At 41.9% G+C, this 10,137-nt stretch overlaps 1 protein-coding gene across 1 annotated transcript in view; it reads left to right on the forward strand.

Annotated features, from left to right (window-relative positions):
• The window catches only part of APBB1IP (amyloid beta (A4) precursor protein-binding, family B, member 1 interacting protein), an 87,293-nt gene that overhangs the window by 7,803 nt on the left and 69,353 nt on the right, over positions 1 to 10,137 (forward strand). Inside the window, exons 3-4 of the mRNA XM_011969109.1 lie at positions 2,213 to 2,505; positions 4,606 to 4,683. Of these exons, the coding sequence (XP_011824499.1) occupies positions 2,213 to 2,505; positions 4,606 to 4,683 (371 nt within the window). The remainder of the gene's footprint in view (positions 1 to 2,212; positions 2,506 to 4,605; positions 4,684 to 10,137) is intronic.

Below are 10,137 nucleotides of genomic sequence, written 5' to 3' on the forward strand. Positions count from 1 at the left end.
AAAAAAAAAAAAATTGCCCAAAGTCATTCAGAGAGTCAGTGACTAATTTCAGAATAAAATCTATTTCTATCCCATTCCCCAATTCCATGTTACTCAATTCTATATTCATAAATTTAGCTAATCTTTATTAAAACATTTCATCTCTATTGATAAATTTAGAAATCTTTAATATATTAAAAATCTATTAACAACTAATATAATAATTCAATTTATTAAATTTGCTTTGGAAATTACTAATATAAATATTATTATGGAGGTTTTGTCACCAAAATTTTTATAATAGAGTAAAGGTTTATATGTCAACAGTCACAATGTGATTTATTACATTAGAAAATTATAAATATGCTTCTTTAGTTCTATATATATTTTCTCTGAAAACATTTTAAATTAATTTAACTTAATTTTATAAAGAAATTATATATAAGCTGGGCCTGATAGCTCTCGCCTGTAATCTTAGCACTTTAGGAGGCTGAGGCAAGGGGATCACTTGAGGCCAGGAGTTCGAGACCAGCCTGGTCAACATGGCAAAACCCTGTCTCTACTAAAAATACAAAAATTATCGAGGCAAGGTGGTGCACACCTGTAATCCCAGCTGCTCGGGAGGCTGAGGCAGGAGAATTGCTTGAACCCAAGAGGCAGAGGTTGCAATGAGCTGAGATCATGCCACTGCACTCCAGCCTGGGTGACAAAGCGAGACTCTGTCTCAAAAAAAAAAGAAGTTGTATATAAAAGTGATTTACAGTAAAATAAACTCTTTTAACACATTGAGGAAACCCAAACTTTAGTCCCAGTACTGTAAACTAGCAGTACTAGCATTACTGTAATATGCTGCATGGCGTTTATGATGATGATGTCTGACAATGTATCCTTTCACAAACCTTATTTGTTACCGAGTAGGCTTCATTCCAGCTGCTCCCATTTCCTCAGTCTGGTTCATCACACCTATAGCAGCTAGAATTCTCCTCATGGATCACTTCCTTCCTGCCCATCCTTTGTTCATTATATTCACCATATCATATATGCCTGATCATCAAAGTACTCCACCAGGACTACTCACTGACACCACCCCCACTACACGGCATGATCTAATCAATGTTCAGGATCACACAGATTACTCTACCATAGTAATCCCACACATGGAAGAAATCCTAAGGTGATCTCTCCTCCCTCCCTCTCACTCTGAAAATTTTTGTCTTTCCTGTCTTTTAAAAGTTAACTCCCAGCTTACTGTCTTCATTAAGTTTCTACCGTTTAATCCCATAATTTTTTAATTCCTTGCCACCTATGGTGCTTAATTTCTGCTATTTATCATTAATTGCTCTTGGCTGGGCACAGTGGCTCTTGCCTGTAATCCCAGCACTTTGGGAGGCTGAGGTGGGAAGATCACTTTAGCCCAGGAGTTTGAGACCAGTCTGGGCAACATGGCGAAACCCTGTCTCTACACAAAATACAAAAATTACCTGGACCTGGTGGCATGCACCTGTAGTCCCAGCTGCTTGGGAGGCTGAGTTGGGAAGATCGCTTGAGCCTGGGAGGCAGAGATTGCAGTGAATCGAGATCACACTATGGCACTCCAGCCTGGGCAACAGAGTGAGACTCTGTCCCAAATAAATAAATAAATAAAAATTTTTAAAAAATTGCTCTTTCTCCGAATGTGAAGTTTTCTACAGTTAGGTGGTGAGCCTATAGAAGCTCCATCTTCACCCCAAAGTCACAGGCACATTAAACCCCAGTTGGTTGAAATCCAGTTTCTTCTAAATAGCAGCAGTACTCTATTTGCCCTCCAAATGCTTAGGGAAAACTCCCCTTCCATCCATTTCCAATGCTCTTCCCTCCCCTACTTTTCTAAAACTCTGAGATCTTACACTATAATATGCAAGGATTTCCTACTTAAGCATCTATTCGTGGGCTTGGATTTGACTTTATAGCTGGTGTGTCAGGTGTCCCAGTGTAGAGAACACATTTCCTCCATTTATTTTCTTGGTATTAGAAACTCACTCGGATTAACCATGCAACAAATGCAGCAACAGTCCTTTTAGGAATTCCTATGCTTGTGCTATTGAATTAAAATATTCTCAATCTTCTCATTATATCATAACCAATCAAAATAAGGATTCCTTTCTACTCAAATATTATGCTTAAAAATTATCTTCTTTCTGTTTTTCCAGATGCAAGTAGTTGTTTATACCATTAATGTGATTTTCCCTACTAGAGTCCTTAAATGCACTGGAAGACCAAGACTTAGAGGCTCTTATGGCAGATCTGGTAGCAGACATAAGTGAAGCTGAGCAGAGGACAATCCAGGCACAGAAAGAGTCCTCGCAGAATCAACATCATTCAGCATCTCTACAGGCATCAAATTTTAGTGGTGCAGCCCCTCTTGGTCATGGAACAAATGTTGCTGCCACTGGTATCAGCCAATATGAGGATGACTTACCACCTCCACCAGCTGATCCTGTGTTAGACCTTCCACTGCCACCACCACCTCCTGAACCTCTCTCTCAGGTAAGTGCATGGCACCAGAGACGGCAGGGCCATCAGCCTCTGCTACCTATCACTGACGTTCTCTGAAGTGATCATTACATTCCAAAGTTTGTGCAGCCAAAGATCTGACATACTAAAAAACCAAGATACAGAGCATGCTCGTTGCAAAGCTAGAACACTGCGTAAACAAGCCACATGGGTGTATATCAAGAATGTATTAGGGTCATATTCAGGATTTACTATAGTTTGTTTAAAAAATGTTTGTATGCAAACACTCTTTGATAAAACTCAGTCTTTTGGGGAAATGTTTTATTAATATCATATTGAAATGTGGAACTGATTGTATATTTCCGTGTCCCTGCTCCTAGCTCAGTACATAGAGATTGGACGGCATTCATTATACATTTTCTGAGTAGAGTGAAATTGAATTTTGTTGAACTTGGCAGCCCTGTTCAGTAGGACAGGCACATCCAAGTATCACTTGTAATGTCATAGTTGGGGAGGGTGTTACAAAGCAGGCAGGTGATGGGTGCTTGATATTGATAAATTTCTGAATATTGAAAAACAGACAACTGGAAAGTTTAAATTATCATTATTTGGGATATTAACTCATAGTATGTCTCTCATAAAAGTAAAAAGAGCACGTTTAAGGATTTTCTTTATAGAGTAAGCCAAATATATTAGAGGAGAGTCCAGTTCAATTTCCGCTTCCACAGTTGTCACACTGTGTCATGATGTTTGGTCCTCACAAATAAGAGCCTAGGGACCCTGAAGGTCATACAATGCCTTTTGAATGAACAAATATTGAACATAAATCAAATATTAAATTATGCTCTATCACACACAGTGCTCTACTGTGTACTTATTATAGAAAATTTATGTGAAAATGGAGATCAATATAGAACAGAGACTCTTAATGTAGGGTCCATGAAGATTTCGAGGGGGCCGTGCACCCCCTGAAAGTAAACAAAGTACAAAGTTGAATGCACTTGTGAAGCTTTATGGGCTTTCTTAAAGGGGCTTGTGGCTCAAAAAACAATTTGAGAACCACTGCTATAAAAAGATACATGCCTATATTCAAGTAATTAGAATGTAACCAGAACAGCTCCTTTCCTTATCATTATAAATAGAAGAGAGACTTAACTTGCCAAATTCAAAGAACTTTGGGCTCATAAAATACTTCACTCACTTTTCTGCCTGTTCATATGAGCTTGTCAGTGCTCATATGTTTTTTGGTGAATTGTAAGTTTAAATTTCATTCTCTTGGGCCTGGTGCAGTGGCTCACGCCTGTAATCCCAGTACTCTGGGAGGCCAAGGCAGATGGATCACAAGGTCATGAGATCAAGACCATCCTGGCTAACACAGGGAAACCCCATCTCTATAAAAATACAAAAAATTAGCCGGGCGTGGTGGCGGGCACCTGTAGTCCCAGCTACTTGGGAGGCTGAAGCAGGAGAATGGTGTGAACCTGGGAGGCAGAGCTTGCAGTGAGCCGAGATCGCACCACTGCACTCCAGCCTGGGCGACAGAGCAAGACTCCATCTCAAAAAAAAATATATATATATATATATATATATTTTCAGTGTCTCTTAATCTTTGGGGACATTAAGAACCCCTTTAAGAATCTAATTTAAAAAAATAGAAATCCCCAAAAAGACATCCTGATCCAAAAGTGTGTATATAATTTCTGAGAGTGTTCAAATCCCTGGAGATGTGTCAATCTACAGATTCCTTAGGTCGGATCCCAGTTTGTGGGCCAAGCAGATTTTTGTGATCTAAATATACGAACCACTGTTAAAGTCATCATTTCATCTTTTAAGTTACCATTCCCAAGCTATAAAGAGTGGCTGCCTTCTATATCTTTGAGCTGAAGAATTTTGTTATAGCCATTTAAATTCTGAAAATTGAATGTTTCGGGTGATGGATACCCCATTTATCCAGATGTGATTATTACACATTGTATGTCTTTAAAAAGTAATTAATACATTCTGAAAATCAAGCATGTGAAATTTGGTAACTTTTGCTAACATAAAGTAGCTAAGACACTAGCAATGACAGAAGTGATTACTCACTGGTATTATTTAATGGACTGTAATGAAGAATATCTTGCCCTTTTTCAGGAAGAGGAAGAAGCCCAAGCCAAGGCTGATAAAATTAAGCTGGCGCTGGAAAAACTGAAGGAGGCCAAGGTTAAGAAGGTGAATCATGAATCCCATTTGCATGGGGGCAGTTAAATTAAGGACCTGTGGTTATGCTTAATGATAAAAACAAAATGAAGCCAGGCACAGTGGCTCACACCTGTAATCCCAGCACTTTGGGAGGCCGAGGTGGGTGGATCACGAGGTCAGAAGATCGAGACCGTCCTGGCTAACACGGTGAAACCCCCTCTCTACAAAAATAAAAAAAATTAGCTGGGTGTGGTGGCAGGTGCCTGTAGTCCCAGCTACTTGAGAGGTTGAGGCAGGACCAGGAGGCGGAGGTTGCAGTGAGCTGAGATCGAGCCACTGCACTCCAGCCTGGGAGACTCCGTCTCAAAAAAAAAAAAAAAGAAAGAAAGAAAGAAAGGAAAAAAAAAAAAGAAAAAAAAATGTTGAGTGATACTTTCCAAATAGTTGTAATTTTCAAAAACTTTTAAGGACAAAGGTAGAGAACAATTGTTCTTTCTATATCATCAGTTAGCTCACTTGTGATTGATAAATAAGGGATTTGTGTTACTATAAACGTAGAGGTTTCCTTGGCTTGTACATGATTTTTTTTGCTGGCTTATACATGAATTTTCCTGGGAGCTGGAATGGTGGGAGTAGAATTATACCTTCAACAAGAAAGGAAAGGACCTTTGGCTTGGCTGCTGTCCAGGCAGGGGCCCTTTCAGCTCTATCTTAAGAAATTTTAAAACAAGTTTGCACATCCAGGGCTCCCTTCCTTTGAGCCGGCCTCTCCGGGATTTTGCAAAGTTCTGGGTTGATAGCAGGTGGCGCCACCTTTGGGGACTGCCTTAACTGGGTCAGAGCTCAGCTTCTGTTGGCCTGGCCTCCGCTTTTCCGCAATTGTTCTTGTGCCCTTTTCCTATGCCCTGGCGCAGCCGTCCGCCCTGCTGCTGCCCTAGATGTCCAAGTTATCTCCCAGGGTACCAAATGCTGTTTTTGCTGGTGCTCTGGTTTCAAAATAGGTTTTGAGTAATCTGCCCTTAACCCTACTTTCCTAATAAGCCTGTAACTTGATCATGCATGTTTTTTTTACAGAGTATAGGTTTTTGAAGAAGACATGTATTGTATTATAGCAAGAGATACAGCTGCATTTAACCTCACTAGAAGAATATACCTAATGATAATAAAGTGTTAATAATAGTTAGGCTGGGCGCGGTGGCTCATACCTATAATCTTAACACTTTGGGAGGCTGAGGTGGGTGGATCACCTGAGGTCAGGAGTTCAAGACCAGCCTGGCCAACACAGTGAAACCCCGTCTCTACTAAAAGTACAAAAATAAGCTGGATACAGTGGTGTGCACCTGTAATCCCAGCTACTCAGGAGGCTGAAGCAGGATAATCATTTGAGCCCAGAAGGCGGGGGTTGTCGTGAGCCAAGATTGCACCACTGCACTCCAGCCTGGACCGCAGAGCGAGACTCCAACTCAAAAAAACAAAAAATTTAAAAAAATAGTTAATTTGGTAAAGTAAGGGAAAGATGAAACAGTCTTCATCGTGTTTTGTTTCAAGACAGGGTCTTGCTCTATCACCCAAGCTGATCATGGCTCACTGCAGCCTTAAACTCCTGGGGTCAAGCAATCCTCCTCCCTCAGCCTCCTGAGTAGCTGGAACCACAGGCATGTACCACCATGCCCGGCTATTTTTATTTTTTGTAGAGTTGAGGCCTCCCTATGTTGCCTAGGCTGGTCTTGGACTCCTAGGCTCAAGCGAGCCACCCATCTCAGCCTCACAAAGTGCTAGGATTACAGGTATGAGCCACGATGCCTGGCTCTTCATCTGATTTCAACTGCTGAAGCAAATAACATCTCTTGAGACTCATTCAAAATTTTCTGTTGAGAGTGGCATGAATTGTCCTTTTCACATAGGGCTTTACGCTTTCTATTCCCATGGCACCTATCACAGTTCTCTGAATGAAGGCGTTCAATACCTGCCCATGGATGGATATTCAGGAAGTAGTCCTTGGCTGCCCCTGGAGCCAGACTTTCAAGGTTCATCTAGGGGAGTCTTCCCAGATTAGTCTGGTTCCACTCATTCCAAACGTGCCCAAATTTCCTTACCATTTTCTCTGCATTTTCCACAAGTGATTAATTCCACAGTCAGTCTTTGGAACTCCACATCCTCATGTGCCTTGTCCTTTTCTCAAATCTTGGTTAAATTCAACTTTCCTCCTGCTCAGTCCTGGGCGCTCAGTGAGCTACCCTGGTTCCATCACTCTCTCACCTACAAAATCATTTTTTTTAAGAGACAAGGGTCTCACTCTGTTGCCCAGGTTGGTCTCAAACTCCTGGCATCAAGTGATCCTCCCACCTGGGCCTCCCAAAGTGCTGCGATTACAAGCATGAGCCACCACACCTGGCCTCAGCTAACGATTTTGTTGCCCGTGTCGCAGGGAAAATAGACGCAGTCAAAACAAAAGTTGCGCAAGCTCCCGCCAAGACATCTACCTATCTACCTGCGTGCATCTCTACCCACATATCCCATATTCTTTCATTAATGATGGATGAATCATTATGTTTCTGCCGAGGGCCAGCTTCTTCTCTTGGGCTTCTGTCTCTCTTCTTGTCCTCCTCTGCTCCAAAGTCTCTGATGTCTGCCCACCTCACACATGAAGCCAGAATGAATCCTCCCGGTGGCCTCCAGTCCCTGCATGACATGGTGACCAGTCACCTCCCTGGCCTCATCTCCCAGCATTCACTCCTTCATTCCCCTCATTCCAGCTGCTGGTCTCCTGACTGCCCCTCAAGCACTCCAGGCCTGCCCTTGCCTTGGGACCTTGCCGCCCACATCCCCAGTACTCCCAATCCTTCCCCCACTTCAGTGTTCCCCTCAGTGCTTAACACTACCCTATTTGTGTGTGTGTGTGTGTGTGTGTGTGTGGGTGGGTGTGTGTGTGGATGTCAAGGTCTTGCTCTGTCACCCAGGCTGGAGTGCAGTGGTGCTATCACAGCTCACTGAAGCCTCAAATTCCTGGGCTCAAGTGATCTTACCACCCAGCCTCCCAGGTAGCTCGGACTACAGGTATGCACCACCATGGCCCGCTATTTTTAAAAATTATTTGTAGAGAAAGGGTCTGGCCATGTTGCCCAGGCTGGTCTCAAACTCTTGGCCTCAAGCAATCCTCCCACTTCAGCCTGTCAAAGTGCTAGGATTACAGGCATGCAATAGTGGTTAAAATAGTTAATTTGGTAAATTAAGGGAAAGATGAAACGGGCATGTAATCCAGCACTTTGGGAGGCTGAGGTGGGAGGATTGCTTGGCCTGGCCTACTTTACTTATTTGTCCTATGTATTGCCCGTATCCCCTCCCCACCACCCCATAGGATCTTCCCCAGGGATCTTTGTCTCTTCCCCACCAATGCATCCCCATCTCTTAGAATAGATGCCAGGATCACACAGAGGTGAATAAGTCAAGTGTGGTCCCTGCTTGTGGAGAGTTAGAGTCTAGTTAGACTCTAGCTCTGAAGAAAATAAAGCAGGGAGAAGTGACAGAGAGTACACAGGCAACCCTTCCAGATGGATTTGGTGCCAAGGAGGCCTCTCTGAGCATGCAGCCCTGGAGGGAAGGCCTCTGGCCAGAAGCAGTTGGATGCACATGGGTGTGGTGCTAGGGGGCATTCCGGGCAGAGGCAACGGAGAGTGAAAGACGGTCCAGCAAGAATGAGCTCCGGGAGGTGGGGAAAAAAGAAAACAACTGAGGACAGAGAGGCAGCCGGGAGACACAGGGTCTCACAGGTCCACGGAGAAGTTTGAGTTGTATTGTAAGTGCAATGGGAAACCATTTGAGGGTTTTAAACAGGGGAGTGTAAGATGAATATATGGCTTTTAAAGGTCATAAAGGGCCAGGCACAGAGGATCACACCTCTACTCTCAACACTTTGGGAGGCCGAGGCAGGAGGATTGCTTGAGGCCAGAAGTTAAGACTAGCCTGGGCAACATAGCAAGAGCCCATCTCTACAAAAATAAAAATTGTTTTTCATTAACTGGGCATGGTGGTTCACACATGTAATCCCAGCTACAGGAGGCTGAGGTGGGAGGGTCCCTTGAGCCCAGGAGTTCAAGGTTGCAGTGAGCTATGATCACACCACTGCACGTCAGCCTGGGTGGCAGAGCAAGATCTTGTCTCTAAAATAAATAAGCATGGGTCATACTGGCTGCTTTGTGGAAAATGGATTGTAGGGGCAAGGTATGAGAGCAGGATTCTAGCACAAAATCTCACACATGGATAAACGTGTTGATCACACATGGATGGCAGCTGAGGATAAGCTGTGCTGAGTCACTGACTTTACCTCTCAAGATAAAAAGACAAAAGAAAAAGGTAACAGTAAACTTCATAATTAGACTATTTCAAACCCCTGGATTATGTATAAAATATATTATTTATATATTTTCAGAAGCGGAAATGAAAAGAGAAGTTGTTTCTTAGTTTAAAAGATAGAACAACCAGCAGGTTCCATCCATTCGCTTCAGCTGGAGATTAAGAGAACAGAAGGAGAGGGCAGATATCTCCTGCCATATATCAGAAAGTGAGAGTGTTGCCATGATTTAGTTTAGATGAATTATAATGGTACACACAAAGCACAAGCTGCCTTGATTCAACAAGGAAGATGGAAAACAGAAGCCACTCTGATCACTGAGGAAGGAAAGAAAATTACGAAGACAAGTTATGTATTTGCTCTGATTTCAGACACTCCGAATATATTTGTTCTGTGATGCAGAATATTAAGAAAATAACTGAGACACACTCATGCATTAAGAGAATAACTGCAATGTACTCATGCGTAATCTACAACATGTTTTTAAAGGATGGAAATCAAATCTATCTGTCATACTTTGCCCTCAAGTATTCTGTGGGCTGTTGACATCATTTTGAATTACAAATGATGTACACAGCTTGTGCTACAAAGATTTTGGAACTAGAAACAGAATCAGACTCATGCATTACTTTTATTGTTTTTTTAAAAGCCCTGTGACACCAGAGAACGGTTCCATTTGTAAATTTTATTATAGAAGCAAAAAAACAAAACTGTAAATGACTTAGGTCTAAGATATTTTTGTATTTAGCATCTTGCCAAAAAAGAAGAAATTATAAAAGCTATAAAATCTTTAATGGATTATTTCAATTTTTTCACCCTTGAATCACTTTGCCCCATACCATATAGTGTAAATAGGAAAACATTTAGCTTACTAAATCACATAACTGTGATTTAATGTTATGTGTTGGTATAGAGCTACACTTTAGCTTGCAAATGTGAGGGAAGCTGTGAAGAATAGTAAATATAATTTCTTCTTGTTAAACATCACAAGACTTCTCTTGGTTGTGTGTGTGTGTGTGCATGCGTGTGTGTGTGTGTGTTTTCTAAATTCTATAATTGTGGACATTCGTAAGTACATGTGGATTAACTCTAGTTTCCAATTTCTGCAAAAAGAAACCTTTAATCATCGCCAA

Source organism: Mandrillus leucophaeus, unplaced genomic scaffold (genome assembly GCF_000951045.1).
Source record: "Mandrillus leucophaeus isolate KB7577 unplaced genomic scaffold, Mleu.le_1.0 Scaffold872, whole genome shotgun sequence".
NCBI classification, from domain to species: Eukaryota; Metazoa; Chordata; class Mammalia; order Primates; family Cercopithecidae; genus Mandrillus; species Mandrillus leucophaeus.